Raw genomic sequence first — 14,938 nt, 5'->3', positions numbered from 1 at the left:
AACTTCTACCTAATACACAAAGTTCTAAAAAAAGTCTGTGGTTACCTTCTGATCCACTGAGTCAAAGCCTAAGGTGCTCAGCCACCTTGACCCCTTCCCCTTTTGTTTGTTTTGTGTTTTGTTTGCTTGTCCTTACAAAATGAACGTCAAGAAAAAAAGATGTCAGAAAAAGACCTCTTTTGAGAAACCATCTTAAAATCTCTGAGATATTAAGATAAACAAAAATTAGAATACTATTTAATGTTTTGTGAAAGTGAAAGAAAATTGCTGAGAGATTCTCCAAATATTCTAGGGCTTACCTATGCTCATTATTTTGCTGAAAGAATCTTTAACGACTTCAACATCAACTTGACCCCTATTTGAAGAAGGCATACTACAGATATAGGATATTCAAACATTTGTCCTTCACCTTCCTGCTCTAACTGAGACTGCTTCTTTTTGCTTGAAACAAAAAAGGAAAGGATTGGGAAGACATTATTACTGGTACCACAACAAGGCTTAAACAGAAGCTCTGTCCAGTTCTCTCTCTTAGTACATGATGAAACAGTAGCAATGGACTTTTGCTCACAAATGAGTTTAATACAATTCCTTATACACTCAGTGTTAATACAGTAGTATTAATGCTGTAAGAAGGGACCAGCAACAGAGTATTCACTGATACTTTGTACAGCTTCATTATTCTTGCAAAAGCAAGTTCTGGTTTTGTCCTTTAAACTTCTCATGGAGAAGGGACCTAATACAGTTTACCTCTCCCCCCGCCCTTCTTCCCCTTCAAATGACTCCCTTTTTACTTACTTTCATCTTTTTAAAGAAGGGACAAAAGCTCAATAATGACATTTTCTGCTTTGGAAAAAAGTCTCTTGCATCACATAAAACATGTTGTTACCTGCTTGGGAAAATATTGCATGAAGTCAAGAAAAAGTTTTATGCCACCCATGCACTGAGAGTAGTATAACAAGAGACACGTATTTGCTTAAGCAACATGGAAAGAGCTATGTGTTCTAGGAGACAAGAGTACATAAGCAACTAGGATCCTATATCCATGCTTGTACCTGACCCGTTTTCAACCTCTCTGGACTTGTTTTCCCTTCAGCAGTTGCGTTACCGAGGTTTTTGAACTTTTCAGCACAGGGAGTACATGTGAGTATATTTTGGACAGCACTGGTTCGACGGGGTTGTGATCTAAGTTCAGTTGTCAAAACACTGATGTAGTACAAAATAAAGAGCCACCACTATGTTTGATTGTTTAGATGATTGATAAATTAACATTACAGTCTGTTACTCCATCTGCATTCTTGCATATGGTCTTTCATATATGGTGCAGTTAATGAATCTACAGCACACTATTTTCTAAACACACCTTGGGAGGGAGCTGGTTATATGCCATTCTGCACAGGTAGAGTGCTGAAGCATAGTCCTGACTGTGGTTCTTGTGTTTGTTACTGCTTGTCACAGATTAACTCAGAGGTGTTGAGCTCACTTTGTATTTCAAGGTGGGAAACACTGGGTTATTTATAAATAGCTTCAAGTTCGTGTTGTAACTTAGGTCTGAGGTCCAGTTTCATCAACAAAATTGCCCTACTGAAACTCAGTATCAATAAGTGAATACACTTCCACTCAAACATTGAAAAGTTTGGTTTTGTATAAGTAGAACGATAAGAAAGTTTGAAACGAGAGCTGCAAACAGGATGACTGAAAGAGTTTCCTGTGGCTTCCATCACAAGCTAGCCTGCATCTGGAAGTAGCAGCCTCAGCCCCTTGACACCTTTTTGCACCATAAAATTATTTCACCTATAAAGTAGTATCATAAACTGTAGAGTGGTGCAATATATAACGCATGTATGTTTGTTAACAAGTGACAGCACTCACATCCTCTCGGAAAGCAGGAGAGAACCCAGACGTTTCAACTAATTTAAAAAACAAAAAAAAAAAAACAAACCACCAGAATTCACGAGGCCACAGAAACTTCCATGATATTCTATTTAAGCCATTAATGACTGTTTCAAGACAACTGAACAAAAAGTCTTTACAAAAGAGGAAGCCTGCCTGACAGAATAATTAAGAGAGAGGCAGTACTGCTTTATATGTCTGTTATGTTTTGGGTAATATTTGAATTTCATATTTAGGTATTATTAAAAACTCTGCATATACATCTTCAAACTTCAAAAGTTTTGATGTATAAATGCTCAGAACTTAAACTGCAAGTCCTTTTTTATTCTTCTACATGTATACGAAAAAGGTGAAGATTAAAACATCAGAAATATTACACAATGTTCTATAAATTTATTCAGCAGGGTAAGTCACCTTTTTGAAGAATCTCTAAAATGATTCATGTGCAAAGAAGAAAAATCTTTGTCCTGGCTTTCCTTTCACCGACTGTTCCTGTGAAATGCAGATGTATAGCTGTGCTTCAGAAATACACTTTATATCTAAAACCTGGTATTGTGAAATAAATCGCAAGTCTCTCACCCTTTCACATAAACTACTGTAAGTTGCACATTGAAGGGAATGGAATACAAAACTAAAATTATTTTAGCTATCCTCAAACTCCATTGAAGTAGTAGAGGATTTATCACAGTGATGTTGCCTCCTTTAGCTGATCCAAAACCAAACATACGTCTCAACTCACACCATTCCAACAGGCAGGGTTTTTGATGAATTACACTGCCAATCTGAGGTGCTGTAGCTACCACTTACTGCTGAGACTGATTTTCCTTCTGAATGGGAGCAGCCATTGAAAGCCCATACCACACTTCTACGTAGACATTTCTACCTTTATGTATGTTCCCCCGCCTTGATACAGACCCTGATGTATGTCTGTCTCTTATACCATCTACTTAATTTAGTTGTACCATAACTGTTACTAAGTATTGTAGTCATCTTGTTTCACCGTAAGAAAACAAATATTTTTTCTTAAACAAAAGTGAAGAACTTAATCTAACCTGAATTTCAGGTGGCTACCACACTTCCTAGCAGCAAGAAGGGAAAATCAGAGAGTTCAAATTCTCATTTTTATTTTACAACTTTTATTCAAATAACAATATCCCACATACTAATATATGTGCATTCAACAAACATACAGAAGAATGGCTATTTCTAAATGTGTTCTCAGCATCCAAAGCTTGCACTTCTATCCTGAGATGAACAGAAAAAGTTGAATCTGAAGTCCAATAGCTTGTTCCAGACCTGAAGACTAAATCACATCATTAAAACGTCAAAGAAACTCATTAAACTTACTTTCAGTGATCGCAGCACGCTTTGTTGGGTAAAAAACTGGCTGGATGGCCGGGCCCAAAGAGTTGTGGTGAACGGAGTTAAATCCAGTTGGCGGCCGGTCATGAGTGGTGTCCCCCAGGGCTCGGTTTTGGAGCCACTCCTGTTTAACATCTTTACTGATGATCTAGACAAGGGGATCGAGTGCACCCTCAGTAAGTTTGCAGATGACACCAAGTTGGGTGGGAGTGTTGATCGGCTCAAGGGTAGGGAGGCTCTGCAGAGAGACCTGGACAGGCTGGAGTGAAGGGCTAAGGCCAACTGTAGGAGTTTCAATAAGGCCAAATGCCGGGTGCTGCACTTGGGCCACAACAACCCCCAGCAGCGCTACAGGCTTGGGGAGGAGTGGCTGGAGAGCTGCCAGTCAGAGAGGGACCTGGGGGTGTTGATTGACAGCCGGCTGAACATGAGCCAGCAGTGTGCCCAGGTGGCCAAGAAGGCCAATGGCGTCCTGGCTTGTATCAGAAATAGCATGGCCAGCAGGGACAGGGAAGTGATCTTACCCCTGTACTCAGCACTGGTGAGGCCGCACCTCGATTACTGTGTTCAGTTTTGGGCCCCTCACTACAAAAAGGACATGGAATTACTCGAGCGTGTCCAGAGAAGGGCAACGAAGCTGGTGCAGGGTCTGGAGCACATGTGGTACGAGGAGCGGCTGAGGGAACTGGGGTTGTTTAGTCTGGAGAAGAGGAGGCTGAGGGGAGACCTCATCGCCCTCTACAGCTACCTGAAAGGAGGTTGCAGAGAGCTGGGGATGAGTCTCTTTAACCAAGTAATGAGTGATAAGACAAGCGGGAATGGCCTCAAGTTGTGCCAGGGAAGGTTTAGACTAGATATTATGAAGCATTTCTTTACAGAACGGGTAGTCAGGTGTTGGAATGGGCTGCCCAGGGAGGTGGTGGAGTCCCCATCCCTGGAGGTGTTCAAGAGGTGGGCTGACATAGCACTTAGGGATATGGTGTAGTTGGGAACTGTCAGTGCTAGGTTAACGGTTGGACTAGATGATTTTCAAGGTCCCTTCCAACCTAGATGATTCTGTGATTCAGTGTAAACACCACTATATTTTCTTTGTAGGGTGACAGCATCCTAATGGGTACAACACATTTACCAACACATGGTTTTGCTGGATAGGTAGGCAAGCATGAAGGAAGAACGGAACCAAAAAGGGCACAAACCAGTTTCACCTTGAATGTGCGCAGGGGAAGAAATTTGGCACCTACTTCTCTAAAGACAGACAGTTCAAGAGACTATATATAGTAAGGATTCACCTGGATCCTTACAGTCCACTGTGTAAGACTAACGCATTTCAGAAAGTGGATCAACAGGTAGAACAGTTAGAGAAATACTTTTAACTTTGTAACCTCAAGAGCAATCACTTTTTTCCTTCCCATTCTCCCTCTGATTTCAGTTTTAGGGACTGCTTCACTTCTCCACTTGACCCATTTCTCCTGGACAACTCAGTTTTTTCATATCAACCACTCATTGCCTTTTGTTAAGCAAAAAGATGGCTATATTGCATAGCACTACAAATCAGACACTCCTAAATAAAACCATATGACAAAAAACCTTCATTTTAGGCGACCTGCACATACTATGTAGTTATTAAATCCAAAGTAGAAACAAAAGACCATATTTAAATAAAGATTTATTAATTTATTATACTTAAATGTTATGATGAGAGTATTAAGCCCTTCAAAAATCAGGATTCCTTGCTTCTTTATTACAGTCCTGGTATTTTACTGGAGGCATACAAAATATGTTACGAATTAAGTGAGTTTAAAAACAAATTAATATAAAAACAGCAGAAGGGGGAGAAATAATTGTTTCATTCCCAAGAACACATATTTCTATAAACTTAGCTACTTGTTTTAGAGGTCTATACGTCCTTCTAGAGAGCAACACCATTTACTGACAAGTATACTACAGTATCAGGTAAACAAACCCTATACTTCCAGAACTATACTTTTCTACATGTCAGGAAGAACATGTCTGTAAGATAAGTTGGCTAAACAAACTAGTATTCTGATTTTTTTCTTCTCTTTCTCACTCCTCCACCATTTTTCCCCCCCCCACCTGGAACTCATACATTGATGAGATCTGGAAAACAATCATTTAACCCAGTATAGCAAAACCTGTATGTTCTAAAGTATAAAAATTATAAACTACTACTGAGATTACTCATCCTACCTGTTTTATGATAAGATTGTAATACCTGTAATTTAAAAAACAAACAAAAACAAAACCAACAAACAAACAAACCAAAAAAAAAACCCCCACAACTGTGTCATGACAAATATTAGATTGTGGAATTATTGAAGAGTCAAGGAAAGAAGGTTGAATAAAGAGAAAAAAATATTTTTACTAAGGTACATCTTGTAAAGCACAGGTGCCCTGTTCAATCAGTTGGATTGCTGTTACCAAATTCAACAAGAGTACAATTGGGTTTTGCCTGGGGGAAAATACAAAATTACATTGCCTTTGAGGTTAATTTACAACTTATGTAACACACATGCAAAAGAGGAATATTAACATTTGACACAGGTGCAACTAATTCCATATCTGTTTATAGCATACGAGTAGAATACATGTATGCATGCATTTCTTAAACATGTTCAAACTGTATGTTGCTTATTGTATCTGTGCAAGATGTCCTGTTAGAATTGACATGCTTTTGTAAATAAAACATTAAATGTATTTCTAAAAGTATTTGCTAGAAATCATCAGATTGGCTCAACTACCTATGTTAAAAGATTGAATTAGCAACTTTCCTATTCATTGACAATACAACAATTGTGCCTTCCAGCCTGTCTCGCCATCCCCACCTTCCTCCCCCAGCCATTTTTCAGTTTACTATCAACAGTATTTTAGATTTCTTTCTCTGCTTTGAACACAGTAAAAAAAAAAAAACCAACCACAAAAGCAATTTATATTGCAGGGTCTTTGGCTCCTTGACAAACATCATTGCTCCAAGTCTTTTCTGTCAATAGATCACCAGCAATTTGTCATTTGGGGACCTGAAATATTGTCATCACTGCTGATCAAAAGCCAAGTAGCTCCTTGCTGGATATTTTCAGAGGGGAGGCCATGCTACGTCTCAGACAGAGCGATCCATCAGCAATGTCAGCCTGAGGACTCCAGTGGACAGAGCAACACTGTAGAGGAAACCCCTGCTCTCCCTCGCTGGCTAGTTCTGGTTTGAGTAAATACATAGAGGGATTCCACACACAAAATCAGGTTCTTTGAAGTGACTTTGCCCAGCAGGCTTTCCAAAGAAATGACACAAGCATGGTCAGACAGAGATACCAGATCTTCTCAAAAATCCAAGATGTCCCAAAGTCCTAAAAGTAGGTCAAGTTTATGTGGTGCTTAGCTGGCATTAAGTGCCTGGCATAGCATATTCCTCAAATGCTAATGTTGCACTTGCTCAAAAAAAAATTAAAATCTTATTTTGGAAATTAAACTGAATTGTTTTAATCTACCTGTGCAAAGTTTTAGCCATTCTAAACTAAACTGAAGGCATAAAACATGAGCGAAGTCTAGAATTTTTTTTTAACCACTCAAACCCAGGTGTCTTCTCTGCTCAGTTTAAGTCTTTTTATACTAATACACATGAAATAGAAGAAATATTTATTACTCGGTCCCAAAAATTCATGTCTTCAAACGAACTAGGGGGAAAAAAAAAAAAAAAGACAGCAAGACCTATACATGCACTGTACCTCCTAGACTTAGAGATAGAAAAGTAAGAATTACAAAGCTGATTAATCTTGGCTACTTTTAATTAAAAGTTATTTACAGAGAGGGAACATTTAAGACAACTGATCTAAACTCAACCTCAAAAAATTATAGAAGAGACGTAAAGGTTAGGTTTTACACCATACCTTTGCACTTCGTCCACACAAAGTAATTGCTGCACAGACCTGTGCTACATAAGGTGACACAGAATATAAGGACATGTTTGTTCCTTTCTGAAATGAGGAGTATTATCCATCCTTTGAGTGCTCATTATGACCGTCAGCATTGAGATTTAAGTGCACAGGATCCCAGTGGAAACACTCAGAGGCTAACGAACTTCCCTAATTTGACCAGAAATGCATGCTTTGGAATTTGTTTGTATTGAAAAAAAACATGTAATGATACATTCTAAAAAGACATATTTGCCTGAGAGTATTAAACAATTGTTTAACAGAATAGGCTTCTCAGATATGCTATGGCTTCTGTTCAGTGCTCCCATTTATATGAAAAAGATTTCTTGGTATCATGACTGTTTCTAATGCCAGTCCTTAAAACTTGCAATTCTAAATTTACCCTTTGATTAGACATGTGTGTTTCTAATTAAGCTCAACCTGTCCATCCTTCTTTGAAGAGATTAAAGTCAGAGTCCCCCAAGACCCTTGAGGCTTTGTGCAATATTTGTACTTGGTAGGCAGTAGAAGTCAGAAGTGGAAAATAAGTGCAATAAGCTGCCAAGCTTGTCAGGAACCTTTTCAACCAAAAATATGTACTTGTGAACCTGTAAAATCTTTAAGGGACTGTCATATTTATACAGGAAAAAAGAGGAAATGGTGTTGCATATCTCGTATACATTCAAGTATAGGATGCTGTATGTGAGCAGTAAAATAAAAGCATGTGTAGTAGTTAATCCTTAATGAGGTCTGTGCAAGATTACAAATGCTTTTTTTCCCCGGAGTGAACCAAACTTTACCTTCTGAGAGGCATTTTGGAATTAACTTGGTGATCCCTAAGGAGGACTTCCAACCCTGTTACTCAAAATACTTCTGTTGGGTATTAATGATATGAAATTGGTTCAATGACAGAAATAAAGAAAACAGAAGTCAACTGTCTTCTGTTGTTTTAATTGCAATGACAATTTTGAGAATGCATTAGGCCTTCTATATTATTGACATTTTTAAAGAAGAGATGTACTATCACACTTCCAATTTTTCCCCTGTACTGCCAGATGACATACACTGCAGTGAAAATCCACATATAAAGTCACACTATTCTTGTAACTCAAGCTTCAAAACCATTTGCAGTAAGAATAGCAAGAATTATGTGATTCACCAACTACTGTCAACCTCCTTCATTAATGCACAAACTTTTTTAAAATACCCAAAGCTTTTTTGTTCTATTCACCGCATTTCTAAGCACACTAGGTCAGACAACGTTAGGCACTGAACTGAAGGTTCAGGTTACTATCCTGTGGTGATCAAGGATACAGGTACTTCACCAAAAGTATTCAGAAAGTGTCAAATATGACTAATCACTTTGTTAAAATTTGTCAAAATGCTCATAGACTGACCTAGATTTTGATTTGTACGAATTCACTAGATTATCCACTCTGTTTTTAGCATCTACACCATTTAGGAACCCACCTCCCACTTTCTGTGAAACTTCAGCTTCTAGATCACACAGAATCTCACTTTCAGAGGTATCATGCCATTCAGAAATGAGATGATGCCATTAGACGTGATCAAAAGCTGTCCTGAAGTTGAGTTGTTGTAAGAAATATAAGTGAGAAAGAGATGGTGTTAAGAATGCCTTCAGGTATCTGCTTATTTAAAGAACTGAAGTTCTCTAAAAATTCTCGCATACAAGACAACAAGGTTTGCCCAGGCAGGCTCTCCATGTCTAACCTTGAGCCATTTCCATTGCTGAAAACCTTTAAGCTGTTGTTTTCTTAAGACAACCATTCTCTGACCTAGCCTTCTGCCTTCTCACTCTGCTTTTCACTGAATATGAACCCCCATATCCAATGTCATGCCATTTTTCATGCCAATAAATGAGTGTGAAAAGGCCTTTCCATATGCCAAACAGGTAAAGCAACCATCAACCTCTTGGCAAGAAGAACGCTTATTTTTAAACAAGCAAATTTGACTGGGACAACAACAATCTGCTTTCAAAGAAACCTGATTACTACACAGCCAAATACAATGTTAGAAGAAAATGCCAGAATGACAGGACTTGATTCATATAAACATGTATGTCATCCTCAGGGAAGTTAGACCCCTTACTCAGATAAATTTAAAATAATGTATATATTTTTTTTTAAAAAACACCACCTGTAGATCGGCTAACATACCAGAAATACACATACTCATGAGTTTCAGTATTTTTGTAGAAAACTATAAACAAAAAATTGTAGGACTCACATGTTCTGTTTTCAACATCCAGTGCATATTTTCTGGCTTTTTGGATAGCCAGCTTCAAAAATTGTAGAAGTACTCTCCTGGGAACCAGGAACCAAAATACAATACATTCCTTGAAATTCATTGTCTGGAGCCTTGAGTTACGTCTGAGACCCTTGACAGTCACCCTTCCAAAGTGCTTGCTGATTGTGATGGAAGGCATACACCTTTACAGGATGCAGATTACAAGTTTTAGTAATCCTAGTGGCACTAAAAGCAATTTTCTACCACCACACTGAAACTTGTTTCTGATTATTTCCCCAAACATCTTACTAATTTAAAAGAAATTAATCTGATATAAATGAGTATGCAAGACTTAAGTCTCATCCAGTGGGTTTAAAACAATTAAGAACCCCATCAGAATCCCTATTTACACTACCTAATTTCATTTGGCTCCCTTCAAAAATCCAGCCTCAAAGGGATATTTTGGTGTTAATCAACTGTGCTAGGACAGAAGAATGTACGTATGTCTGAAAAAACAATATGTTTATGTTACACTAAGCAGACAAACTTAAGTTTTACTGTCAGTTTGCAAAAGTAATTTTCTTGATCAAAAAGAAATTGCTGTACTGTGAAGATTTTTGGAGATGAAGAAATCAATTGCAAACTTGGCAAGGAAAAAAAAAAGGGGGGGGGGGGGGGGGAAGAAACAGCAGGGGGAAATGCAAAATCTTCCCTTAGAGAACCTTTTATGAAAAGCCCCTTTGGCTCTCAGATGTTCTTGATTTTGGATGTTACTACTCAAAGTGGACTCTACATATTTGTGGCTTTTTGAATGAAAACAAGTTGAAAATAATGGTTTGTTATACAGTAGAACTATTATGGCTAATGTAATAAACCTTAATAAAATGTAACATCAAACATGGCTATTTTATATAAGAATTAAAAAAAACTTAACACCTTTTTGGTAGGTCTGAGAAGTACAAAGTTTTAAAGTTTCATTAGAAGCCTGTTTTTCTTCCAGAAACTTCAATAAAATAGGCAGTGGCCAAAAGGACAAGATAATACGTACTCTTCCATGCTTTATGTCTCTTGCTTATTACTTATAATTGAATTTTGTAAAATAGAACAGGCAGATTAAGAGCCAGTAAGATGCACTAAAAATTATCATGCCAGGAGCAATTTAAACAAATATTAAATACTTGCTCTCATAGATAACGAGACATTTCTCTGTTTCTTAACTCTTACACTAAACTGGCAACTAATACACACAAAAAAAAAATCTATTAACATGGCTATCAGTTTACATATAAACAGATACCATTATTTCCTTTTCAATTTTATTGAACTTAAATTTTGTCCAGCATACTGCCAGAGAATCTGGTCAGGCAATCTGCTTTTACAACCCATTCATGACACCAAGTTAGCACATCCCAAGAGGATAGAAGAAATTGTTTCAGTGTGTCATGCTGCATCCTGACTTCTTTCCAACTGAGCCTAACTACAGAAGAGCCGTTAGCCAAAGGGTTGTGTGGTTCTGCAGTACATGAGCAGAGGACTGCATACCTGTCCTACACGGAGACTTCCTATTGACAGAAGAGAAATAACTTTTCCCATCATGCCCCAATCAAAGAAAAAGAAAAAAAGGTCAGAAAAATAACGTTTTTGCAGGTGTAATGACTTTTGTCAGGAAAAAAATCAATCTCCTATTTAAAAGCAAATGTGCTTTAGTTCTATTTGAGAGTCGTTCTGTCATTTAAAAAATAAATGCACCATATTTAAAAATGCTGCCTCCATTAAGGTTTATGGTTTACTTGCCTGTTATTAATAATTAGACTACTAAATTTAATGTTGTACAGTTAAATAAGCATCCAAAACTCATCCTGTAATAAGACCTTACTAAGACCTTCAAAGGGGAGAAACAATCAATTTCATTTTTGTCAAACCTCAGCTGTAACTTGAAATATCAAACTCTTCACGACTTACAAGCGCAATCAATAAGCATCAAAACCACAGGTCTTTATTTAAGTAAAGAGTACTGTAATAAAGTATTTTCCTTATCTTGCTGATACTCCTGAAAACAGTTGCTTCTAGGAATTGTTGAAATGTATGTTTGAAATCCTAACAAAGATACGCTGGAATTTCCACAAGTGATAGGCTCTAATAATCATATCACACTGAACCATGAAATAGAAAATGTATCTGAAATTTAGTGCAAAATTTAACACTCATGAGTTCTGCTGATTCTGTTATCTGCTCCATTTACATGCCAATCTACAGTCCTACCTAAAAATGCATTTCTTAAAACCCTTAAAATAAGCTGCTCCAGCACTTCCTTTGTAGCCTAAGTTGATTTTACACGTGTCTTGAGAAACAAATACTTAACACCAAACCACAGCCATTAAATTGATACCATCCATCAGCAAAGGTAAATTATGCAAATCAGAATTATGCAAACACCTTTTTTTTTTAGTTGCTACTATTTCTATTTCGTGCAGCTGTCTGTCAGAGTTCATTATGTGAGGATGAAATTATTTTAGTAGCATTATTCAAAAACACAGCAAAAGTCACAGACTTGTGTCACTGATGAGCTATTTATTGCTTTTAAAGTCCGTTAAGGTACCTGATAAACAGAAGTCAAGCACTGTAGCCAGAGTTCCCTCCCAAAAGCATCTTTTTTGCAATCCACAAAGTCATGCAACCGGCATTCAGAAATAAATACTTTGCTTCCAACCAGCAGCTTTGAGGGGTATTTCCTTTCCTATGTATAGGCAGCACAGCCCGCTACTCTTTTTTTTCAAGCCTCTCTTATATAACAGACTGCAAAAACCATCTCTGAACAACGTGATCAAGATGCGATCTCCTGTTTTGGTACTACAACATTCAACATAATCACATTCAACACAGTCCCGAGCCATTAATCAACTTCTTACTAATGAGGATGATCTATCGCAAGTTCTCTGCAGTTTTGCAGGATGCAGACTGATAGTCAAGGCTCCCAAAGGGTCAAGTCATTCACAGACTGAAAAGAGAGAGCCTCACCAACTTGGCTCAGAATTAGTCTTACAAGAGTATTTGATCATCGTAGAATGTCCGAGTTTTGCTTATATATCACAGTCTTCCTAGGCGGTTTGGGTTTAGGGTTGGAGCTCCTCCCCAGATAACCTGCGTAAAGGTAAATAGGCTCACAAAAGCCCTAAAGCCATTTGAGTCTCAGAGGCCGGCAAATAGGATATGCAGGAGCTTTCTCTGGAGACCTGCACCTAACTCCCTCGCTGTGTCATTTATACACTGACCAACTAACTAGGCTGTTTAAAAAATACCAACCCAGTCTATATGACTTAGATAATCAGTTCATTTTTCCAGAGAGGATAAACACATCCTTAAATACAGGATGACAAAGATATTTTTCCCTCTCTTGATTTTGCAAAAACCCACAACAGACTTACATAAAGTCTGTATAATACTGGGTAGTCCTCTCGCTATCCTGAGGTACGTAAGTCTTGACGTACCCTATGGAGAGGTTTGCTACGAACCACAGCTCAGGCCGATTCACTGTTTTCACTTTACATACACGCTCCCTATACTGACTGTGAAAATAAACGTGCAATGTGAAGTTTTTACTTTATCTTGTTATTGCCAATGAAAAGACATACATGTTTTAAGGGGCACGAATATCAGTTACTACAGCCAATAAAGTTAACAGCTAGTTAAGGAAGGGGGCCTATTCATTTCTAAATATTTTCTGCAAGTTTTGGATATTTTCCTGTAACGCATGGGGTTAATCACGACACCTGAATCCGAACAAGCACACCCTAACACTTAAAGTATGAGAAAGAAAATGTCTCTGCACAAGATGCTGTATTCCAGTCTTTCATGTATTCATGCCTCCAAACCCTCCAGGGGAAATTTAACATGGTTTCTAAAATGATCCCTCTTCGGGTTTTTTTTTTTATTTTCCTCCACGATCCCCGGGCAGATGAATTACATGTACTGCCTGTGCTGCTGCACCTCCTCTGTGGTGACTTGATTCAGCTGAAGCTACGCTTTGACCGATCGATGCAAGCACATTACACACCAGAATAAGAGTAAGAGAAGGGTAAAGGAAAGAAAAGCATCTTTCCTTTCAGCCATTAAATATAGATCAACGAAACACCACAGCGCACATCGCGGCTCCCCTCCCCACCCCCCTCCGCCCGCTCCTCGAGCGCAGGGTTTCGCAGACGGTGGCTTCAAAGGAAGAACATCCCCCCCTCCCGCACACACACACACACCGTACACACACAGAGACACACACACACCCCCCCATACACCGCCCCCCCCCCCACCACCACCACATACACACACGCAGACACGGCGGCAGCCGCCGCTCGGAGCCGCCCCAGGGCCCGGGGCCATCGCGCCGGCACCTCCCGCGCGGGCTCCGCGCAGGGCCGGGCGCTGCCCCCGCCCGCGGGTCCCCGGGCCCCTTCCTCCTCCTCCTCCTCGGCCCATGACTTCACTGCCGTAACGAGTACATTAGTGCAGGGCGTCGGGAGACACGGTGCCGCGGCTGCCCTACATAAGCAGCGACTAACGTAGAAAGAAAGGGAGGATAGAGATGGGGGGGGGGGGGGGGGGGGGAGGTGCGGGAGGAGGAAACAAGGGGAAAAACCGCACTTTGTTACCTCTCCTCTGAAGGCACAAACACAGCTCCCAGCAGCCCAACCCAGCCCGGCTGAAACGCCGAGGGGAGCAGTGCAGGAGCCCGCACCGAGAAGAGAGATCACGCAAGCGGGAAGGGTGTGGGGAGGGGGGGGGGGGGGACCTGGCACCATTACGGTGCCTGTCGTACTCACCGATCGGCGCCGATTCCGCCTGCTTTCTCCCAAACATACACCAAAACCCAACAGCAAATCCTCAGTCCGCTAGGCAAGGATGAAGGGGGGGGGGGGGGGGGGGGCGCGACCGACGGCCCCGGGCTTCACCGCAAGGTCCTGACCTTGCCCAGCTGCAGCATCTTCGGCTTGCCCCCCCCCGGGCGCGCCTGTGCGCCCCTGTGCCCCCGCGTCCGTGCGACCGCGCCGGGCCGGGTCCGAGGGGCTGCGCCGCAGGGCAGCTGCCCGCTGGCTGCCGGGGCGAGGCGGGCTCGGCATCCACCGCCCCGCCGCTCGGGCGGGGAGCGGGGCCGCGGCTGCGGCGGCGGCTGGGGCAGGCGGCGCGGCGGCGCCGTAGCGCTGCGCGCCGGGCGGGCGGGCGCACCGGCCGCGGGATGTGGCCGAAGGAGGCACAGCCGCCGCCGCAGCATCTGCCGCCGCCGCGCTCCCTCCCCGCCGCCCTGCCTCCCTCCCTCCCTCCCCGCCTGCCTCCGCCCCTCCCTCCCCCCCGTCCCCTCCCCAGCAGGAGCGCGCCCGCCGCGGCCCCGCAGCCGGCGCTGGGGAGGAGGGGGGCGGGCGGCCCCGCTCCCGCTGAACCGCCGCCGCCTGCGCCGGGCGGGGCCGCGCCGGGTCCCCCGGCCTCGCCGCAGAGGGGCGCGTCCCCCTGTCCCCCCAGCCCCCCGC

The 14,938-nt window shown here is 41.3% G+C and overlaps 1 protein-coding gene across 5 annotated transcripts in view; it reads right to left on the bottom strand.

Annotated features, from left to right (window-relative positions):
• Positions 1 to 14,330, bottom strand: part of CTNND2 (catenin delta 2) — a 700,247-nt gene extending 685,917 nt beyond the window's left edge. For all 5 annotated transcript variants that reach the window (XM_074874338.1, XM_074874348.1, XM_074874370.1 and 2 more), the window contains exon 1: positions 14,237 to 14,330. In XM_074874338.1, the coding sequence (XP_074730439.1) occupies positions 14,237 to 14,273 (37 nt within the window). In that variant the 5' untranslated portion in view covers positions 14,274 to 14,330. The remainder of the gene's footprint in view (positions 1 to 14,236) is intronic.
• Between the last annotated feature and the right edge of the window lie 608 nt (positions 14,331 to 14,938).

This window comes from Strix uralensis, chromosome 1 (genome assembly GCF_047716275.1).
Source record: "Strix uralensis isolate ZFMK-TIS-50842 chromosome 1, bStrUra1, whole genome shotgun sequence".
Taxonomy (NCBI): Eukaryota; Metazoa; Chordata; class Aves; order Strigiformes; family Strigidae; genus Strix; species Strix uralensis.
The sequence above is the reverse complement of the archived record's forward strand: the minus strand, read 5'-3'. Positions and strand labels throughout refer to the sequence as shown.